The sequence below is a fragment of the Pleurotus ostreatus genome (genome assembly GCF_014466165.1).
Source record: "Pleurotus ostreatus strain PC9 chromosome Unknown scaffold_8, whole genome shotgun sequence".
Classification (NCBI taxonomy): domain Eukaryota; kingdom Fungi; phylum Basidiomycota; class Agaricomycetes; order Agaricales; family Pleurotaceae; genus Pleurotus; species Pleurotus ostreatus.
Genome location: NW_023503163.1, coordinates 161,945 through 184,257, shown reverse-complemented (window position 1 = coordinate 184,257; position 22,313 = coordinate 161,945). Strand labels below are relative to the sequence as shown.

Sequence of the window (22,313 nt, the reverse complement as noted above, 5' to 3'; positions counted from 1 at the left end):
CGGACCATTGTCGGACTCAATGTGTTGTCAGGGTTGCGGACTGATCACATGACTTACCATAGCCCTTAGTGTGGGAATATGTGGGAATGCGGGGTAGTTCCGCCCATGGGCTCCCTTCATCCTCCTCTCCTCCATACCACCACCACCACCTTACCACCGTTGAATGGACATTCCAGCGAAAGTCGTAAATTCTCCAAACACCGTAGCTTCGTCGCCGGCAGCCTTATTTCTGAGTGCTTTCTCATCACCATCATCTTCGTCTCTCTCGCTTTCCAATTCCTGGAACACACTCCCTCCGCCTGATTCCCAAGGCCAAGTCATCAATGGATACACTCTGGGCGCCGTTATTGGATACGGCTCGACATCAATAATCCGGTTAGCCACGGCTTCTTCTGGTGGCGTTGTCGCATGCAAGATTGTCAAAACTCAGAACACCCTCGCGTCGAAGAAGTCTGCTTTGAGAAAAGAGGCAGCGATCTGGGCCTCACTCTCTCATGAGCACATTCTACCTCTCTTTTCGTCTCATTTCAGCCCTCTGCCTGCATCAGGTCTATCGTACGCATTCTTCTTTACGTTGTACTGTCCGGCCGGGACCCTGTTTGACATACTGCAGAATGCTAAGAGTCAACGCCGACAGGATGACAGCGCAGCTGGAGGGCTGAATCAAGATGACGCCGGTATGCTCTTTAGACAAGTCGTGCGTGGTCTGCGATATATGCATACTGTCGTTGGTTATGTCCACCGGGATATCAAACTCGAAAACGTGCTGGTTGATGAACAAGGTCATTGCCGCATATCCGATTTTGGGATGGCGAGGCGAATAGGGAGCAGGAGTGGACACGCAGATAATAGTTCTAGTGACGAGAGCGACAATCTGGATGACGAAGAAGACGATCTCGAGAGGGAAGATGCGGGTATAGTCGCCCTCACTCGTACCGCATCTCTCACTATACCCAGCAGCTCACAGATCATTCCGCCCCCTCACTATCACATACTCAATCGCCATCTGTCTCTCAGGCGGAGTTCGCATTCGCTCCATAAATCCAACACTCTTCCCTCCCGCTCACGTCGGCGGACCACTACCGATGTCTCGAGTGATTCGCCTTCACAAGGGAAGGTTCAGCCGGGATCACTGCCATATGCTGCGCCCGAACTCTTGATGCCTCCCTCCCTTTCTCTTCCTTCCGCACAGAGCCATTCGAGACGGCTCCTGGACGGCGTGAATCCCGCCCAAGACATATGGGCTCTAGGAGTTTTGCTCTATGTTTTGCTCACGGGCCGTTTCCCATTTTCAGATGCCTTCGAGCCGCGCTTACAGATGAAAATCCTGAACGGTAAGTTCGCTGTTAATCTATAAACATAAGCTGACATGTTTTTAGGTGCATATGATATTCCACCGGGGATTGGGCGTGCCGCCGAGAATGTGCTGCGTGGTTGCCTATCGAGATCAATTCGATCTCGGTGGACAGTTGACCAGGTGGATGAAGCAGGATGGGGCGTTGGGTGGGGCGTTGAAGGGGATCGTATTCTGGAGGGTGTTGAAGCTGAGAGAATGGATGTCTGTTGGCCAAATGTTACTCCGACTGTCGAGGATGATAGTTGTAGAGGAGATGTGGACACACGCAGACACAGATCGGCAAGCGCTGATAAGCATCCGTTTATATCCCTTGCAGATACGACAGACGACCTTGAGGAGATGAAGAAGCCCATGTTGAAGTCTTCTGAGGTGAGTGGGGATGGAGCGATTGAGCGGACCAGGCCTTGCCTGTCAGCTTTGCATAATTCGATTTTCCGTGGCTCCTCACCGAGTGCGTCAAATCTGAATCCGTCCCCACCAAATACGAGTTCGAGACCGAGGAATCTATGTGGTACGTTACCTCAAGTTTTCAGCAGTCATAGTCGTTTTCTGTAACAGCCTTTCTTTTCAATTTGTGCGTGTAGTTGATATTTTGTCTCCAACGTCCTACCACGGCCAAGAAGATTCCGATTCGGCCTTGGTTGTGTCGCCGCTTCCGACGTCTATAGGCATGTTGTCTCCGCTTACGGAGGGCGTGGAGCAGGACGGCTTCACTTCGAGCGATATCAATTCCAGGCCGCGAAGTACGGTCCATGACGCTCCTCGTACGCCTCGTCGCCGAATTGCATCCCCACTGCCGCTCTCTCCCCTCAAGGGCTTTGTCGCGCCAGTCACATCCCCTGTATCCTCTCTTTCCTTTGCAATTCCGCTCTCCTCATCACGGGAAAGATCTACCTCCCCTTCCCCGGCAACCTCCTCCACTTCTCCCAACAACGAGTTACCGCCGTCTCCGCTGCTCTATAAGGAAGACAATGGGCCACTTCCCGCCCACCTTTCGATATCGAGCACCTCTTCGTCTCCTCACGTTCCCCTAGCAGGATTAGGCTTCCCTCCTGTCACCGTGGAACGGGGCCGGCCGTTACGCAAACACTACGCTGCTTTGTCTCGCTCCCCCAGCCCAAGCGTGCAGCCCAGAACGCCCTTGGACACGGGATTCTCTGCTACGTTCAATGGAGGGCAAGGAAACACTACTCGCCGGTCGAGCGGTAGTGGCGGTAGTGGAACTCGCGCGAGGTCAAGGGCTATGGAGTCTTTAGAAAGTTTGCAGGAGAAGGACGCTTCGAGGGGAAGATCAAAATACGTGAGGTTGCGGCCGCCAGGGGATGTACTAACTTCGTTCGAAAGCGGGATCGAGATCATGTCCAGAAGCGACAGTGGCAGTAGTGATGCTGTTGTTGGGATGGAGCACGATCGGATCCGCCGGCCTCTGGGCATGGATACGGTGAACGAACTGGAAGGCTGGGCAGGAGAAAGAGCCTCGATGGCGGACAGCAAGATGGGCTCTTTGGCAGCAGGGACTACTGCTTACGACCGCCTATTTTCTCCTGAGAGGGGCGTCATCTCGCCTGAGAGAAGTGGAGGGACCTTGGATACCGATGCCTCGTCACCACTATCGAGCGGTCGTTCTGCATCTCCTCGACACCACCATTCTTTCAGTTCTGGTTTTGGGTTCTTCAAAGTCGAACGTGACAAGGGGAGCCGACGTGGACTTGGTGATGACGGCGCCATAATGGCAAAGGGCAACTGGGCATCGAAGGGCAAGGATGCGGAGGCTGATAGGAACTTGGACATCAATGGAATCGTACGGAGTCGGAGAGCGGGGAGCACGCCACCCACGTCGGTTTATTTCGCAAAGGATTCGCACATCCATTCGTTGCATCATTTACGTCCGCAATACGCTCACCCTCACCCTACGACACACCATTGGACTCACTCGCACACCCCTGTGTTCTTAGGGTCCAATCATCCACAGAAGCGCGATCATTTCGGCCTTGGTTTGGCTACGACGCCGATGCCTCTTACGCCCGCTGGTATTCACAGTGGACAGCATACACCTGTTGCGGCAATGAAGAGCGCCCCTGCCCACGCTGTAACGGTGAAAGTGCCCGTTTGGGGGAAGGGGATTGGAGTGAGTGGGATGAGGAGCAGAAGTCTCGGCCCATTATAATCGAGGACCATAGTATTCGATGAAAGGCCAGTTTCTCTATGGAATTTGGGCGAACAGATGAAGAAACGAGCGTAACGCATATGCTCCAGGTCTCAACTTTCGGGGAAAACGCAAGACATTATCGTTAGGGTACCCTTGATTCGGATGATATCCTTGTATCTATATCACTATCACTGCAGCTTTTCCCTACTTCTGTAGTTTTACAGCATCCTGGTTTCTTCTTGCACACTGATCTATGTTGTTTGCATACCCCACATCTATCTTCCTCATATCATTCTCCAATCATCGTTACCTAGTTCATGTATCCCTCCTATCATAGGTATATTAGGTACAATCGGGCCATTTACTATCACACAGTGTCTAGTCTTGACCAACAGTAAACCCGTCACTAATGATATCTTGTTCGGCGTCCTGCGCACTACGCCCATTGTGCGCCTTACTAACGGTTCTTGGAAAGCCAACGGGCTTCAAACGGCTAGACTTACTCATGGCGCCATTGCTTGTGAAAGAGACGTGATTGACCGTGGCAATTGGACCCCAGGTTCCCGTCTGATAGACCCTCCTCTTGGACGATATGATTTGGTTAAGGGATGGGGTGGTCAGCGGGGATCGCTAACGCCATTCTACGCCGGGCTATCGCAATTCAACGATTCCAAATATATACAGTGTTGGACCGGCCAATGGCGCGGTTTTTGGTGCACGTCTGATTGCGACGAATTCCCGTTGCCTGTTCGGGCCAAATGAGTGCTGTTGAGCATGTACAATATAGACACACCTACTGCGAATTTCTCAGATTTTTATCTGGTGGTTAAAGCTATGTTCTGACCTCGTTCACGAAACGGGGCCTTCACCACCCAATGGCGCAGTGACACGGCCGTCACAACTTCCCCAGATGGGTGTTCCCCCGTATTATGTCAGCATGCACACGCTCCTTTCTCCCATCGCGTCGCGGTAGCCCATTATCATCCAAGATGCCTGACGCGGCTCCTGCACTCGGTGAGCATCCAAATTGGCTCGCTTTTGGCTGTTGTATAACCTTACTGTCCTTTCAGATACAATCACTACACATCTCTCCCGGCAATCTGATGCATCTGTGACCTTTGAAATGGAAGAAAGCAGCTCATAATGAAGGAGATGGGTTATCGGAGAGCGCTCCAGGTGCGTGTACTTATTGTATTATCTATCCAGCTCATAATTTTACTGTTAGTAGCCGAAAAAACAGCTTGCGAGGCGGCCTGCAACTGCCACTCACTCGAGGCACAACTTGACATGCAACGGGCATATTCCAGGACAGTCGACGAAGAGCTAGACGATCGCAACGCTGAAATACGCTCCCTGAGAACGCACCTTGAAGACACTCGCTAAGAACTGAATCAGCTGCGCCAACAAGTCATCAAGTGGGGACGAATCCTTGTAGACCATGCGCGTCTGGGCACTGGTCGCGGACATATGGACTCCATCATCACCGACAGTGATTATGACAGCGCGCCGTCCCACTATTGCTCGAGCCCCTTCAGTACACAGGAAGAGTAGTAATGAATTTTTGTTTTAATTATTCTATCTATCCATTCAGTCCTCGTCATCGTCACCATCTGACTCAGAGGTCTCTCCATCGTTATTATCTGCATCTTCTTCCCCATTTGCCCCGTCGTTAGCATCCTCGTTGTCGCTGTTACTAGAGTTTCTTGTGACGAACGTAGGTTGAGGAATAGGTGGAAGGAGACGATCCTTGATTTTTGGTTGTGTCCAGGCAGGTCGACGGTGTTCGCGCTTCGCTAAAGCCTGTTCCTCCTTCCACTCCTCGAGATCAAGCTGGAATTGAGCCCGGATAACCTTATTCTGCGCCTTCCGCTCCTTCTCCAACTCTTTCCATTCCTTCCTTGCCTTGCTTTTCTCTGCCCGTGTCGCTCGGCGCTGCTTCAGTGCTTCCTCTTGATCCTCCGCGGCCTTATGAAAAGCCTCAACACGCCTGAGAAACTCACGTCCTGTGAGTAAGCGAGGAAGGCCATCGCCTACCAGTCTCCCCTTCTTGTTACGCTTTCGACTCTCCTCATGAGCCTCGAGCTGTCCACGGACAACGTCACAGTAAGCACCGTTTAACACCAGCATTGACTGCATTGTAACGAGCTGATCTTTTCGCTCCTCATTTTTCTCGATGAGCTTTCGAAGCGCATTCTGAAGGTCGGCTTCAAGAATTGTCGATGGGATAGGCTCGAGAAGGTCCTTGTATCTTGGTTTCCTGGGTGAAATGGTAATTGATGCATATGGTGCTAGCTGAGACGTCGATTGGATAGGCGATGATGAGACGAGGAATGATGCAGATGTTGAGGCCTGCAGGCTACTGACGACCTCGCGGGTAGGGGTATCAAATGGATTGGGTGTAGTGTTATCAACAGAATCGTGAGTGTCGTCCGATTGACAAAGAGCCTTGGTGCGCTGACAAACACTATACAGCATATTCGTTACAGCGCGAACTGGCGTACTTGGCTCAACAGGCAAATGACCTCGGAAGGATGTTTCTAGGCTAGGCGCCATCATCTCTTGGGTAATAACGCTTCGGTCGAAGGGGTAAACTCCGGTTTTACGAAAGGCTGCTTTGATGTTCTCAGGAGTTAAGGCTCGGATGTGCGCAGCGCCATAAATAGCCAGAAAGTTGCTCTTGTTGAGACGCTGGCGCTTCTCCCGTTCAAACTTCTCCTTCTCCTACCCCCAAAAGGTCTTCAATGGGCCGAAGACAACGACATCAAGGCCCTGATATACATGTGTGGCGTGGGCGGGATAACATAAGATGTGAATCCGATGTTTGCGAGCAAAAAGGAGGAACGCAAGGGTGTAATGTGAGTTGTGGCCATCGACGATGAGTACGCATGTCCGCTCATTAGCTTTGGCCTTTGTCTGCTCATGGAAATCCTTGATAAATTCCACTCCAATCTCACCGTCCGTCCAACCTTTCTTGGAGTGTCCCAAGCTTATACCATAGTGAGCAATTTAATCCTTGTGTACACTGATATGAATTACTCACGAAGCATCAAGAGGGTTATCCTGATTCCATCGGACCTGGTAATGTGTCCCTTTGAATATTACGACGGGCTTGATGGAACTGCCATCAGCGCAGATGGTCACAATGACGGTAGTATTGTCTCGATTGCCATCAGATTGCTGATGTTGTGTTGTTCTGCCAGCCGGCCCAATTACGCGCTGCGTGGAGCCATCAGACGGCTGGAAACCAGATTCGTCGCTGCCATAAAGATTCTCCGGCAGGATGGGCTCAGGTGGTGATGTGGATCTGGAAGCACTGGTTCCCGCTGTTGGCGCTCTTCCTTCTGTGTGCTGTTGATGTTCCTCGTCGTTGTCGTCTAGCAGATCCACCTCCTCAGTCACTCCAGCAACAGCCGATGCTAATAGGTCTTCATCGAACTCATGATCCATCTCGCCATTCAGTGTCTTTTCCAGCAGGTCATACCATGCTTCATTTGTATTGGGGTTCACTGCTCGCCCGCGCTTGTTATCGAGAGAGTGGCTCCAATATCGACAACCGTGTGCGATGTTTTTCGGTGAAGCGATCCGTCCAATTCTTGCCGACTCCGGTTGCGGGAAAGGCATCGCCAAGACGTGCGCAAACAATGCCATCGACATGCTCCTTGAGGCGCCGGTGGGTCAGAGGAAACCCGCGAAGCGCCATTTCTACTGCGAAGCGAATGACGATCTCCACTTCGCCCTCAAGAAGCCAACCTCGCATTGCATTGGACTGGCTCTTGGGGATGCCGCCATTCACAAGCCTTCGTAAAGTTGAAGGCGCGAGTTCCACTCTAGGCTTTTTGGTTTGCCTCTCGTAGTCGTCCGCAATGAGTTGACAGACTTTTTCGTAACCTCGGGGCTTAGGAACATCTGGGGTGGCCTGAAAAGTATCACCATGTTCCTTGCGATAGAATTCCACGGCCTGTTGGTAAAGTTGATCTTTGATCTTCCGCTTTTTTCGTGTCTTTGTTGTCTCTGGCTCTGCGCGGCCGGGCATGGTGAGCGAGGAAGGGATTTTTACGATAGGGGCTACGGGATTGCCATCTTTGGGTTGTGACAGTGACAACGGTGGTCAAGGCTTGGCAACGACTAGTCCCAGCAAAGCTTTGTATCCTCATGTCCACACGAGGTTCCAAACACTGAACCAATGCTGCCAGAAGGTCGTAAATACTCTCCTAGGCTTGCCTGCGGGGTTTTAGTGTGTTACGCTCTTAAACGAAACAGCACGAGACTGATTAGTGGCATGATTCATACCAAATTGGGCCTATCGCTCCAAAAAGATTTTTTTTGCACGCCGTACATACAACAGACATGTATACTATGTTGCACATAGGTTACGGAGATCAATGGCAGTCTTCATAAAAAGTTTCAGAGTTAGATGTGAGGATTTACGGCCGTAGGAGCCGTTCATGCCATTGGCCGGTGCCACACCATTGGCCGGTCCAACACTGTAGGCTGCGAGGTCATGAACTCTCGATCATGAAATACTGGTTCCTCCTATCCTCCTACTACTAGTCTCCTAACCACCACACTCCACCACCCTCATTAACCGACTGATGTTGCCCCACTTCTTCTATCCAAACGACTCACAGAGCGGCTCTAGCCCTCTGTATCCCGGGGTGTACGATGTCCCTACTGGAACAGAGTCGCGTGGTGATAGGGAGCAACGCCGCGACACTCGCACCAGTGGAAAGCAGCGCGGTGTGCAATCAGTTAACACTGCGAACTCAAGTTCCACGCGAATCAGTCCCAAGAGACCCTCTACCTAAACCATTAACTCTGTCTTAGTGAGCACTAGTGCTCAGCCGTAATGGTACGGGTTGTCATTTAAAATTGTCGGACTCGGACTCAGCATCTGTCTCTAGAGTCCGCAGTTGCGGATTCAACTTGGGTGTATCGTGTATCAAGGCTCGAAGTTGTTCATATTTATTTCTGCGGATGTGTATCCAAAATTTCTATTCAAGGCGCTGTATCATGTTGTAATATATAGAGTGTACGTGTATCGATTCACAAGTCGTTATTCGCAGTGATGGATGGAGAGTCAAGCAAGTGGCTTGTGATACAGTGAACGGGAAACAAGTCGAGGAAGAATCCTACGACACGGGCTTGATAATAAATTGTATCTCAAGTAACGCCGTAGAAATCTGAATGGGCGAATCTCCTCTACGTTGCGCTCAAGGGCCCACCGAAACACACCAATATTATTATAGCACCGAGCTAGACGCCAACCAAACACCCTAAGAGTTAGCATACCAAAATTAAGCTTCGCCGAGCCACTGCCATGAACCCGATTTCGCCTGAGACTCCTTCATCAAACCTCCGCCAACTCGCCAACATAATCCTTACAGAATCAGGACGTATCATACCCTACAGTCGACACACTTTACGAGAAAGAAAGCCGGTCTGAAAGATTCACGATCCAGCCAGACGCCGCCGCCGACCTAGCGAGCAAGGAAGCATTCGGGCCTGCAGCTCGTCGCGACCTTAAGCTTCCGTGCCTTGTCTTATTGGATCGCGCGAATGCTGTTCGTGAATTTGTTAGCGAGAGTTTTTCGTGTGCCATAAGGATCGTGGTGGAAGCCAGTCCCAACGGGCTCCATGTCACGGATATTGCATCCAAAGTTGGAGTCGAGCCGATAATCCTAGGTACGCGTCATATGCCTCTCCAGGGTACGCAGGATTTGACCAAGTATGTATCCTCAGGTCGCTCAATTCGCATGTTGGCGACTTACTACGTTTTCCGCGAATTAAGTCATCTTCGCAGTGGCATGGCGGGACCTAAGCAGACGGCCGTGTATCTAGGCGGAGCTAGTCGTCTTCGTGGATAATCGGGTCTCTTCGCTGGTGCATTCAGATTCAGGGAAAGCCAACGTGGACACCTTGTGATCACTCAAGTACGTGTAGGCTTGGCTCTTCTCGTTGATCAAGGTACCTGAGCCGTGTCTGTAGGAAGAAAAGAGAGGGTGGTGCCCAAAGCCACGGCATCACCAACGTACAGAGCGATAAATATACGGAAACCAATGGTATCTCAGCCCTTGTTGAGCAGTGGTCAGCCAAGATGCCACGTCTGTAGGTCTAAACGCGCTCACCTCAGTGATAGCATGGGCGAAGTCTTTCAAACCATCCGCCTACCTCCCCGATATCGTCCTTTCCGATGATTACCCCAAGTCGGCTTTCCAAAAGGCTCTCCGATTCGATGGATCGATGTCTTTGGTGTATGCAAATGGCGATGGTAGCCTGGACGAATCTCCGCGCTCACCAAACTAACCCGAAAGGTAAGGAGTAGGAATAAGACACGGAGTTGTGAGATATATGATTATCTTGCCTTCAGGGCTTGAATGGGAGAAGCTTCAGCCTGGCTGGGTGATAATTGACGTCGGCGGAGGAAACGGCTCTGAAGGATTTGCGATTGCAAAGAGAGTACCCAATGTGCAAGTGATTGTCCAGGATCGAGAACAAGCCATTCAGAACGTTACTATGCCGGTAAGTCATCGGTGATCACCACTGTATTCCTGTACTCTGCATCTGCCTCTAATAACGAGGAGTGCAGACCTTGCAACGCGGACCCGGACAAGAAGGAGCTGCGAGAGTCTGGGCGGGTTAAGTTAAGCTTGAAGGTGCGTCTTCGAACGATAGGGAGCGAAAGGTGTTACGATGAATACACTTAACACGAATCACATTTCTAACTAGGCCAAGACTTTCTTTGAGAACCAACCGAGTCACCTCACACAATGCATAGAAGCGAGTCCCGGTGTTCTTCTTGCGCCTTGTCATGCATGACTGGCCGACCAAAGAGGGCGTCCATATTCTCCGGACACTGCGAGAAGCCGCTTCACCAACGACGAGGCTCGTGATCGTTCTCCAATTTGTCTCCTAGTACGCTGGGTACGCATGCTCGATCCCAAGGCGCTGGGTGAGATCGAAGGAGCGACCCTGATCAAGACTCCAAGCCCGTTACTCGCAAATCTAGGAGAGGCCACCTCGGCCGCCTACATAACTGATTTCACCATGGCAGCGCTGCTCATCCCTCAGGAAAGGACGTTGGGCGAGTTTAAGGGATTGGTCGAGGGATACTATACTTTTTGACTTGAGCAGCCGAGATACTTTCAAGGACAATGTTCAATGTTCGACGTTCAACGGCGAAGTAACGTGGCACGGTGGAACGATGGGTTGTCCGATCTAGTGTACATAATCGTAATCGTAATCGTAATCTCACCTCATCTCGCCTCCTTCCTTCCTCATCCTTCCATACTTCCACGTCGACTCTCCAATATCTCCAATATCTTCAATATCTTCAAGGTTCACCGCCCAGCACTCTCCAGCACAGACAATCCTCTAATCCTCTAAATGATCCCCGTTGAATGTCGCCAGCCCTAACCCCCCGCTCTTTCGCGTTAGGGCGCCTCGCGTGTTTTGAAGTATCGGTTAGAAAGCATCGCCGGTGCCGCCATCGTGCGGCATAGGCGCTTTGTGGTGAGGGGGGTACGTTATGCGTCCTGAACGTACAGAATCCCACAATCAACACTCGTCACCATAGGATTGAACGTCGAACACCCACCCGTATCTAGAACGTGGACGACATCCGTGTCGTCTGCGTCTGCACCTGCACCTGCACCTGCACCTGCCTCTGCACCTGCACCTGCCTCTGCACCTACGCCTGCACCTGCGTGCGACTTCCCCGAGCCTCGCGCGCGCGTCGCAGACCCGCCTAGGGCGACGACCCTGGATCCCACCGACGCCATCGCGTGCCCCCATCGCGCGCGAGGCCCCGGGCCCATATTCCGGAACACGAACCACCGCCGACCTAGAAAGGCAAGCACGCTCGTCAGCACCACCTTAACACCCAACACTCAACACCACATCTTAACACCCAACACCCGAGCGAGCGAGAAATCGCACCAGTTACATTAAGCGCCACAACATCGCCCAGCTCCCCCTCGCTCCCCCCATCCCGCCCATCCCGCCCCCCGACGACGTACATCACATCCCCCACCAAAGACGACGCGTGTCCCGCGCGCGGCGCGGGGATGTAGCCGGTACACGGCAGCGCGGTCCACGTGCGCGAGCGCGTGTCGAATGCCCAGGTGTCGTGGTAGTGGTATGTCCCGTCCGTCCCGCCGAATCTGGGTATTGGTAAGTTGAGAAGTTGATAAGTTGGTTAGTTGATGACATCCAAATTCTGATCAGAATGAATGGGGCAGGGGGGCAGCGGGGCAGAAGGGGAGAGGGGGAGGGGCGGGAGGTAAGAGGCACACGTACACGATGACATTATCGCCGTGCGCAACGCAGGAATGGCCGCTCCGCGGCGCCGGCCTGTCTCCAGCGACAGGTTCGCAGAGCTCCCAGGCAACTATGCACATGCATGCACCAATTTCGATTTCAATTTCGATTTCAATACGACCATCACGTTGGACATTGGGTGGAAGAGCAAAAAAACACTGGGACGCACGTGTGGTGAGGGTGAACACCCAGATATCGTTGAAGAACGCCCCGGTGGCGTGGCCTCCGAACACGAAGAACGACGCGCCGATCGAGGCAGCGGCGTGCCCATACCGCGCGCTGGGGGCAGGGCCGTGGACGGTAGCTCGTGTCCATTCATGGGATACTGAGCAGAAGATCCACGAAACGCAAACGCAAACCCAAACGCATCAACATCAACATCATCGCTCAGAGCGACGAGACGGAGATCAAGGATGGTTTCGCACCTAGATCGAGGAGGTACACCCCACCGTCCAACACTCCTGGTTTTGATGTTGATGTTGGAGACGCTGATAGTATTGCTTGTGACCGTGGTTCCGGGGTATGCGCGGTATCGATGTGCGTCTGTCCGCCCCATATAACGAGTACGGAGGATACGATTGCCCCGGCGTGATTGACGCGCGGGGACGGGACCGCACCCCCAGTCTCGAACAGCGAGGCTGAGATCGAGAGGGTGTCGGTTCCATCGCTGCTGTTGCCGCCATTGCTCTCCGCGAAAGCGGCGCGGAGAAGATAGACGTCGTTTCGAAGGCGCCCGTCTACGAGGCCGCCGAAAAGGTACAGATCGCCATGCGAAGCAGCGACCGAGTGCCCGTAGCGGGGGAAAGGCGAGGGCGACTCGGGCGACTCGGGCGACGCCGATAAAGGTGACGGCGGCGTGGGGGAGCACGCTGGGCCAGGTCTCGAGGTGTTGGTGCTGACAGTGGGCGGGAGGAGTTGGAGGGGGTGGGTTGACCAGGGGTATGGCGCAGGCGTTTGTTCGTGAGCCAAGTCGAGGGAGGTCGGGGTCGGATTCTTCCCGAAGAAGCGGGGGAATAAGTTGGAGATGAAAGACATTTTCTGGCGGTGCAGCGAGCTTTCGGACTAGAGGATATACGTATGTATACGGGGACAGAGATGTAGAAATGGTGCTCGAGTATGACTGGACCGTTAGCGAGTGGTGGAGAGATAAGTGGGAAATGCTATGAGTAAATATATACATACGTACCTTTAACCCAGTTGCCCTTCAGTTTCTGTCCTGTCGCCGCAAAGGCAATTGTGGGATCAATCGATCATATCGGTGGAGCTGCTTGATCGTTGCGAGAACAACGTCCTGCTTCGACCTTGGGACATACGATGACCTATTAATATGACTATGTGTGATGCTGACGACGCCATTGTTGATGAGAGAAAGATCCAGAGGCTACCATTGATCTTACTGTGCTTCCAGAAGTGAAAACCGATTGGTTGAAATGGTTTGATCAGAGTTACACACTTCAGGTCAGCCATCAACAGCATCGACGGCGCCGTAGGGACCACGATACGGCGCGGCCGTAGTATACTCCCCTCAATCAGCGTCACATACATACGGCCGAAAGGATGGAGCACCGTCAGAACGGAGAGCAGAGGCCTGCAATGAGGCGAGAAACAGCGGAATTCTGAGGAGGGAGGAGGTGCGCACGGCGCCGAGTGGCAGAGAACCGAGGGGTATATATAGGGGTACACAGGGGCGGCGTGGTTAACGGATGTTACACGAACGGCATGAACAAGTGCATATAGGTTGTTTCTGAAGGGAATCGATTGCAAGAAAAGGGCGCTGCACGCTAAGTACAAGCAGCACAATGAGGCCTTTCAAGAAGGTCAAGCGGGTCGCGGCGGGTGTCCCACGCCCAAGTACCAACAAACAAATAGCCCGTGCGCGTCACGCGTATCAGCCCCCGCGACGCCGCGATTCTGTCTGAGTCTCTGCTGCGCTGCTCTGATGCGGCACTCTCACCAGCTGCCAAGACCGCTATCGCAAAAAACGCAGCCATCCACCAGCAACAGGCAATGCAAGCCCAACTTTGCGTCATCGATCCACCAGTCATCGTTGTTCAGGCCGCGTCGCCCATTTTGACGCAGAGCTTCTGCGCGCCGCAGGCGGCCTCCGCGAAGAGGCAGGAGCGCGGCCTCCATGTGTGCCCCCAGTTCTTCCAGTCCTCGAAGTCGAGCACGGGGGGAGGCTGGTCCGCGATGCTGAAGGCGCTGTCGGTGCAGAGGGGGGGGTAGTGTTTCGATATAGTCGCATGGGAGGGTGTGAGGGCTCTCGGTAGCCCGAAATATACCGTTCGTGAAGCCAGTGTCGGCAATAGAGATGCGCATTTCTTGGGTCACGAGGAAGGAGAGACGTTCAGTCGAATATTAGAGCTCCGCTGAAGACATTGATCAACATGGACCACTTGTTGGTCGTTCGACTCCATTTCCGGTTTCTGGATGAAGGTACGAGCTCTTGAAGCGGAGGCTTGTCGTCGCCTTCTTCGGTAATTTATGTGGTTGTGAATGTGAAGGCGAGGCTACAGCTGTAGCTGTGATCGTGTCCCCATGCAAATCCGTGCGTGGCATTCGGGATGTGGTCGGACCATGATTACACAAGAGCCAGAGTGATATATACGAGCGTCCTGGTAAGCAGTTGAATTTGGATAGATGTTGTACCAGGAAACGTCGGTTTACTCACTATGGTTGCTTCTCCAAGACTGCAAACCGACCCTCATATTCGGGAATTGTGACCACTACAGGCCAAACGCAGCGAATTCTATGTAAGTGGTCCATAGCGGAGATTGCGGTATGGGGTCGTGAGAGCGCAAGCGCCCAGAGTACTAGAATGCATCTCACTTCGTATCCCAACTATGCACCTTCGTTCTTTATTGTCTCCCGGCGCTGCCCTCGTACTGGTTTCGTTGGCAGCTGTGACATCTGCTTCAGATGTTACTCGCTTGACCGCGCTTTCTTTTGAGAGTATCGTCCCCACAGAACCACTAATTCTTGTCAGATTCTGTACATGGTGCGCCGATCATTGTGATTGACGTTTGAATTTTAATGTTTAACCTCCAGCTTCTCTTTAGGAGCGGCCAGTGCAAGGCTCTGACACCGCACTATGAGCAGGCTGCGACTTCGTTGAAGGCCAGCAATATTAAGATCGCCGACGTCGATTGTTTGGAGGATGCGGATTTCTGCGAGGCGCACGAAGTCCAGAGCTACCCGTGCGTCTGCTTGACCTGTTCACAATTGATACCATTGTCTCACTACAACAGGACGCTGAAGGTATTCCGATATGGTTTGTGGGTCAGCGATTACACCGGACCCCACCAGGCTGATGGTATCATCAGCTACATGCTGGAGTAAGCCCACCGGTCTTGCCATGCATGGGTACTCGTGACCAACCGCTCATTGACACCCTTCCAGGAAATCCTTGCCTGCGGTCTCCGAAGTTACAGCCGCTAACCACCAAGAGTTCCAAGAACAAGCTGGTGATAGCACGAAAGTCGTGGTCATAGCCTATCTCACCTCCCCGACCGAAGCACCCGCAGACACATTCATCGCGGTGGCAGACAACCATCGTGACCATAACTATGTCTTTGGTCTGACCACCGATAACGACGCAATAGACGCGGCGGGCGTAACACCCCCTGCTATTGTGGCTTACCGTAGCTTCGACGATCCCATGACTGAATACCCCCTCCCCGTCTCGGACGCCACAGCCGCTGAATTGAAAGAATGGATATCCGACCTGTCCATCCCCCTCATCGACGAACTCCGCGCCGAAAACTACGCTACATACACCAACAGCCCGAAGCCCCTCGCCTACCTCTTCCTCAATCCCTCCGACGAAAGGAAGGACGCGCATATCGAAAGCATGCGGCCTATAGCGCAGAAGTACAAATCGGAAATCAACTTCGCGTGGATGGATGCCGTTCCAGTTGGGTTTGGCGATCACGCCGGGGCGTTGGATTTCGAGCACGCGGAATGCAGGGAGGTTACGTCCGAGTCCGCGGAGGACTGGCTGCAACAGCTCCTCGAAGGCGAGCTCCCCGAGCCGAAGAGTGCGCCGATCCCCGAGACGCAGGATGGGCTTGTGTTCACCCTGGTGGCCAAGCAATTCGACGAGGTTGTCTTCGATGACTCGAAGGACGTCTTCCTTGCGCTGTACACCACTCAGTACGCACAATTTCGTTTGCACTTTCTGATGCTCATGTTTCTTTCAGGTGTGAGGAGTGCGAGCGCATGAAGCTCGCTTGGGATGCCCTCGCCGAGGAGTACGCGCCCCTCAAGGATACGATCATCATGTACGTACTTTCTATATCTCGACGACCGCCAACTCACCAACTTCACCGACCTTGACTTAGCGCCAAGATGGATATGCAAGAGAACGACCTCCCGGTTTCGGCCCCCTTCGTTGTCAATGGGTTCCCCACCATCGTGTTCAAACCCGCGGGAACGCGCACATTTATCGACTACGATGAAGACCGCAGTCTTGAGGACTTCATCGTGTTCGTTGAGGTGTACACAGGAAATGGTGCTGACATCCCTGAAGTAGAGCCCGTCGTTCCTGAAGAAATAGAAGTTGCGCAGGTGCCGCTGGGTGCTTAGACCCGAGACACGGTGAGAGTGTTGATTGTAGTGATTGGCGGATCCGAGTGCGCCTCATCTTTGTTTATCTCTAAGTTATCTACCAGCCATTTCACGTCGCTCTTTATTTATAGTTGCTACGAGTCTGTATTTCATATGAGCCGCACATCCAGATATACCACACAAAAGTATACTCCGGACTTTCTGCATGCAAGTCTACTTTGCGTTCGTTGAGGACTACGCAGCAAATAGTCTCGAAGCTCTGACTCACAAAGTTGATCCCGTCATTCCCGAAGTCGCGCAGATGCCACTGGGTGGGGCCAGTGCTGAGGAGTGAGGGCATGGATTGTAGTCGTTAGTGACTCCGCATGAACAAGCGTACCCCGTTTTTTGTATTTCAGGGGTACAATTCGAGATGGTGTGAAATTGCTCTTACATATCTTATCTTATCTACAGCACTCACTCGAACATCCATCGTTACTACCAAGTTTACGTCCGTTATGTGTAACTACCACCATTCTGAAGTCCTCAACCCCCCGAACAGTCTGGCGAACTGCACAACGAGCCGCTGGGGCATTCTCGAAGCTCCAGCTTACCACACCCCCTCAAATGCAACGAGGAGGGTAGCCGTTGAACGCATGTAATGTGGGCATGTGGGCACCACATCAACATCCGTAGCCCTCTTCTCCAATACCTGCCTTAATCGACATACATGAGCCTTAGCAAAGAAAAGTTCTACGCACATCGTACCATCCAGGAGTACGCGGAGGCGATACGATGGATCATCTCCGACTTGGGGCACAGTTGGGCGACAAGAGTTTGTCGTAGGACGGCATACGACGCTAGGTAAGTTATCATCCGCCCCGTGCTGCTCGTACTCAAGTTTCTGTAACTCTATAGTTGCCCGCCCTCTCTGTGTTTGCGTTGCTGGGAGAGGCTCTTCGGGCCCCATGGCTGGCTCGCCAAGGCACTCACCTCACCGTCGTACCGCAAGTTAAGGCGAAAGTGTGAATACCAGCAGAGTTTCCAGGAGCTCGAAGGCGCTGACAGGGACGGCTGCCATTGGTGTAGCTTTGTCCTCCGCGAATACCATAACGTGCCACAAGCGGAAACTACCAACATCTCCCAACCCATCAAAATCAAAGTAGAGATCTGGAAGCGAGTGAATATGAATGGCCACCTGCAGTCGCTGAGATTGACTTTCGCCGAAGAGGAACGTCTGGGGTATTTCTTCTACGCTGAGCACGGTATGTTCTGAGACGTTTCCGTCATCAGCTCTGGCTGACGTTGTATGTTCGCAGATGACCCCGCAGCTAGTTTCATCTTTGCAAGAAGCGAAATCCACGACGTGAACTCGCCTCGGGCCCAATCACTGGGCAAGGAGGCCATCGAAAATTGCATACGCAATCACCCTGGTTGTCCACGACTGGCTGCGAATAACCCGCTGCTTCCCACTCGAGTCATTGATTGTCAGGATCCAGCGTATCCGAAGCTGGTCGAAACTGACGGCCGCCACGAGCAGTACATCGCCCTAAGCTACGTTTGGGGAGAACCGCAACCACATAGTACGACTACGGACAATCTTGCAAGTTATCTCAACGGTATTGACGCCCAAAGTCTTCCCAAGACCATCTGCGACGCCATAGCCACGGTTCATGCATTCGGCATGCGATACCTCTGGACAGACACCTTGTGCATCATACAAAATTCCGATAAGGACCAGATTCGCGAGCTGCGTCACATGGCACGAATTTATGCGTCAGCCTATTTCACCATCGTCGCTGGGAGTGCTCGAAAAGTCAGCGAGGGATTCTTACACTCGCGCTCACCGCCATCGCGGGGTGATCCTTCCTTCAAGATCTCTTGTCCTACTCACGCCAAGGCATTTGGGACGTTCTCCCTGGGGCGCGATATCAACTATTATCGTCAAGAACTCCAGGAGTTTTCGACTGACGCTGATCCCGTTCACAGTCGTGGCTGGTGCTTGCAGGAAATTTTCCTCTCGCAGAGAACTCTGGTTTACACATCACGGACTCTGCAATATCATTGTCAGACAGAGGTGATCAACATTGGCCGCTCGGTCTACCAATCCGATCGTTTCTCCGCCACACCCAAATACTGGAGCCTATCGTATCTTGCTGAGCATGACTGGGAGACGCCATTGACCCCAGGGCCGATGCTTGTGGGATCACCGTGGGAGAGATATGCGTCTGGCGTGCTTGAAGGCTGGGCGAAGGTCCTCCGGGAGTACACACGGCGCTCAGTCACCGTGTCCACGGACAAATTCCATGCAATTTCGGCTATCGCAGAGCGCTTCCACCAGTTCCGAAAGAGCCATTACTTAGCGGGATTATGGGAGGACACGCTCCTCTTAGACCTCCTCTGGACAACCGTCACTGACGTGGCATCGAACCGCCCCAAGGACTACAGGGCACCCTCGTGGTCCTGGGCAGCACTCAATAATGAAGTTAAATTGTACGCGATGCTACATTTCAGGGATGTACAGTTCTGCGGTGGTGCGAGATGTGAGGTGGAGCTGAAGACTACGGCGCTTCCCTTTGGGGAGGTGGTGTCGGGGGAGGTGATCTTGCAGGCGTCGATGTTGCCAGTCGTTTTAGGGAACACTATTTCTGATTACGGTGCTCTCAAGCTGGAGCTCTACACAATATGGCCACAGTGCGTTTATACCCCAAAGTTTCGGCGTATTGATTGTTTACTAGTATTCAACCGTTGCAGGACGACGCCGACGACGTACACGCCGATTGGAGACGCGATACTTGATGATTACGAAGACGCAGGACTCGTCGATATATGGGCCGTTCCGATATTCTTCAGCCCTAAGAGGGATCTGGTGGAGGGCTTGCTCCTCGTACCTGTAAGCCCGAGCAACACCGCAGGTGTGACGTATCGACGGATAGGACGATGGTCGGTCCCTCAGTATTTTCCAGAGGATCCGGAACGTGGGTATGCCTATCCGTCGTGCATTCACGATGCTCCGCTTGTCGAGATTGTGATTATCTAGCGAACCTCGGGAGCTTTGTGTTCGGTGCATTCTTGGACTACGAGGAGAGAGTCGTGAAAAGACGGTCGTCAGCGTTTCGTTTGTGTTCCCAAGCGTCATTTGAGACATAGAGAGAAGGGGATGGCCGTATTCAGATCGCCAGTGTCGGATGAGGGGATGTGTGTGTGGGGGGGGGGGCGGCACGAGGAATGGATGCCAGGTGTCAATCTCACCAACTTTTCGAATCAAAAAGCGACCGTCATAACTTTTCAGCCGGCCTATCAACGCCTGGGTCGGCTCGGTGTCCATCGTGCCGGCCTTTCGTACCTCTTCACCCTGTGCTAGCACTCCGTGTTGGAGCGCAATCCGCGATGTCGAAGATGATAAATGAGTCGGGGGCATGACTACTACACGATCTTTCGAATTCCTCCCCCCTCCTCTTCGCTGGCGCTCCCACTTTACCTCTTTGGTAGGTCGGACTCGCGGGGATAGGGTGAGATTCCGCAGGACCATGTATCAGCAACTCGTTCAGCTAGTATTCTCCAACCCACGGATTAGAAACACATGGTTCCTATAATGGGGAAGCTCTCCACCATTCCAGTGGAAGTCAGGCCGTGATAGGAACGCAAACGACGTGCTACGCGACGACACAAGACGCTAGATATGCCCGACACTGGTACTGAATAGTGGTTGTTTGTCTTGACTGGTCGATAAGTTTCGTCTGACGTTCTCAAGAAGCAAGAAATGAGTGCCCTCAGGAGGTATGTCATGCGCGTATTTCACCCGAGCTTCTGAGTTTCCGCTGATTCGTCGATCATCACTGAATCCCTCCTAAAAGCCTTAACCGAGCGTTCCACTGATGTATCACGATCATAGAACCCCCGACAGATGTCAAAATTAGACATCCGTTGATGGAGGAGCGGAGATGGGGAGGAGATACTATCTTTGCCGTTCGGCCTCGCAAGCACACTTCACGCCTCCATCGACTTCAAACTGGTGGGCGGATAGAGAACCAACCGTGCGTACACCCAAATAATTTAGGCATCGAACACGGCCGAAGGACACGACGCTCGACACGGAGAGCGGTGACCATCCCTTGTTCACGCGACATCGTGAAAATGTTACGAGTACCACGGAAGGATGTTTTTGCAGCAATGATCATGCAAAAGATCGGCCGTTTCAGATTGGGGTGAATCGCTAACACACACTGAAGGTCTCTTAATCTCTGATGCATCTAGGAGTGTACCCATAGTGGGTTGCACGCCGATGTCAATATATACTACACGAAGGTGCGCACCTCGTCCACACCTGCGCCATGAGTAGGCTCTCTGGGGAAAACGTCAACATCATGCTCTAGATTTATATCACAGCTCGAGCGAAGGTGTTCAACGGTGAGCCGTTTATATTTCGATGAACTTCGACGCAATCTTTCCTCAGGTTCTAATACGCATGTTCTCAGACCGCAAGGGATGCTAGGAGATATATAGCTGTAAACCACTTCCCTTTGACAGAAAACACGTTTTAGGATGCACTATCACCGGGGCAGTAGAGTCTCGAATACTCCGTCAAGTGTATGTTCAGCTTCTTTACCATTCAAAGTCGGCTGAACCATACAACACATCTTCGATCACATAGATAGGTACCCGCCTGTCGTTTACATTGATATGGACATTCACAGGACGTGATCAATCTTCAGCCTCGACCTCTATAGCCAGACACGATGGCAAGCCTATCACAACTCACCAGCTCGTTCGATCTCGTTCAAGCGATAGCTTCTCCGGCTTTTACGTAGACAGCCTGTCGGCCACCGGCCTATGGCTGAAGGAATAACTCAATTCATGGGTCACAAGGCTGATGAACGATTCGGCGGTGCGTAATAGTAAGAGAAATCGCTGCGTCGAATTCCGCTGAATATTCCTAATAACGGTAGAAGAGCACAAGTGAACTCCGCTGCAGCGTATAAATACAAGCCTCATTCAACCTGGAGAACCCAGTAGCTATACGAACAGTAGCTCTTCTACCCGCTTCAATTCGACTTCTTGCAACGACAAAGGACTATGCGCTTCATCGCATCTACCCTCGTCGCCATCGGCATGTGCGCGACTGTATTCCAGCCTGCCGTTGCAGTGAACCCCGGGAACAACTCTCTCCACATCAACGCTACCGACAACTTCGAAGTCGCCGTCTTGAAAGAATGTATGTGTACAACGTCGTCACTTTGAAGCCTAATCGGTGACTCACTCAGTGCCTATTTCTATCTCTATTCCTAGTCGGCCAAGATGTTTTCGACGGTCTCGCGTCGGATTCGTGCAACGTCTGGAACTGTCTTGGCGAAGTCGCGACGCTGACGCCCTGCCTCTTGAAATGCGTAATCGAGGGCAGTGTTACTTGCGTTATCGGCTGCGTAGGTGCAACCAACGTACGTCCAATGCTGATTTCGCCACACCACACCACACCACACCACACCACCTCCCCTCCCCTCCCCCATTCTCATTTTAAGCTCTACTTACTGCACAACGGCTAACTGGACTCACGGTACACCCGCGCGGACTTACAGATCTGCCCGTGCATCAACTGCTTCCCGAAGAAGATCGTCGATATGCTGCACAAGGTTGGGATCTGTGGTTGAGTCAGGTAAGTACGACACGCCCACTGCCGTCAACGTCGGCTGAATCATGAGTAATGAGTAGGGATAAGGCGGGGTGGTGCGTGGAAGCATTAGTATATGGGTATTATGTAGTGTGGTGGTGTATGTATGCGGTCAGCCGGTGTGGCGACAAGTATGTGCGATGGTATGTGATGTATGATGATACGATTTTATCCCGGGATTGAGAGACGATGCACATGAGTGGCTGGCACATTCAACCGATGGAAACAAAGTAGTAACTACCCTGGTTGAGGTTTGTCGGAGAGAAGTTTGAGTAGGC

At 52.5% G+C, this 22,313-nt stretch overlaps 7 protein-coding genes across 7 annotated transcripts; 5 read left to right on the top strand and 2 right to left on the bottom strand.

The window, feature by feature from the left end:
* Positions 1-163: 163 nt before the first annotated feature.
* Positions 164-3,524, top strand: PC9H_010381 (uncharacterized protein; the record flags this gene model as incomplete). The annotated part of the gene is made up of 3 exons (XM_036779874.1): positions 164-1,334; positions 1,380-1,868; positions 1,942-3,524. 3 exons carry the CDS (start codon positions 164-166, stop codon positions 3,522-3,524), a joined length of 3,243 nt encoding a protein of 1,080 aa, XP_036627257.1.
* A 1,569-nt stretch (positions 3,525-5,093) lies between these two features.
* PC9H_010380 (uncharacterized protein) lies at positions 5,094-5,981 on the bottom strand (the record flags this gene model as incomplete). The annotated part of the gene is made up of 1 exon (XM_036779873.1): positions 5,094-5,981. The coding sequence occupies one exon, from the start codon at positions 5,979-5,981 to the stop codon at positions 5,094-5,096; it is 888 nt and encodes a 295-aa protein (XP_036627256.1).
* A 4,434-nt stretch (positions 5,982-10,415) lies between these two features.
* On the bottom strand, positions 10,416-12,857 carry KEL2_2 (Negative regulator of mitotic exit; the record flags this gene model as incomplete). The annotated part of the gene is made up of 6 exons (XM_036779872.1): positions 10,416-10,475; positions 10,759-10,825; positions 11,522-11,665; positions 11,802-11,892; positions 11,992-12,147; positions 12,440-12,857. The coding sequence occupies 6 exons, from the start codon at positions 12,855-12,857 to the stop codon at positions 10,416-10,418; spliced, it is 936 nt and encodes a 311-aa protein (XP_036627255.1).
* A 764-nt stretch (positions 12,858-13,621) lies between these two features.
* Positions 13,622-14,048, top strand: PC9H_010378 (uncharacterized protein; the record flags this gene model as incomplete). The annotated part of the gene is made up of 2 exons (XM_036779871.1): positions 13,622-13,694; positions 13,780-14,048. The coding sequence occupies 2 exons, from the start codon at positions 13,622-13,624 to the stop codon at positions 14,046-14,048; spliced, it is 342 nt and encodes a 113-aa protein (XP_036627254.1).
* Positions 14,049-14,665: 617 nt separating this feature from the next.
* PDI1_4 (protein disulfide-isomerase precursor) lies at positions 14,666-16,406 on the top strand (the record flags this gene model as incomplete). Its single annotated transcript, XM_036779870.1, has 6 exons — positions 14,666-14,820; positions 14,882-15,019; positions 15,071-15,157; positions 15,222-15,974; positions 16,022-16,102; positions 16,163-16,406. The coding sequence occupies 6 exons, from the start codon at positions 14,666-14,668 to the stop codon at positions 16,404-16,406; spliced, it is 1,458 nt and encodes a 485-aa protein (XP_036627253.1).
* Positions 16,407-17,097: 691 nt separating this feature from the next.
* On the top strand, positions 17,098-19,407 carry PC9H_010376 (uncharacterized protein; the record flags this gene model as incomplete). Its single annotated transcript, XM_036779869.1, has 4 exons — positions 17,098-17,231; positions 17,286-17,632; positions 17,687-19,061; positions 19,122-19,407. The coding sequence occupies 4 exons, from the start codon at positions 17,098-17,100 to the stop codon at positions 19,405-19,407; spliced, it is 2,142 nt and encodes a 713-aa protein (XP_036627252.1).
* Positions 19,408-21,443: 2,036 nt separating this feature from the next.
* PC9H_010375 (uncharacterized protein) lies at positions 21,444-22,015 on the top strand (the record flags this gene model as incomplete). Its single annotated transcript, XM_036779868.1, has 3 exons — positions 21,444-21,582; positions 21,657-21,805; positions 21,944-22,015. The coding sequence occupies 3 exons, from the start codon at positions 21,444-21,446 to the stop codon at positions 22,013-22,015; spliced, it is 360 nt and encodes a 119-aa protein (XP_036627251.1).
* Positions 22,016-22,313: the final 298 nt, after the last annotated feature.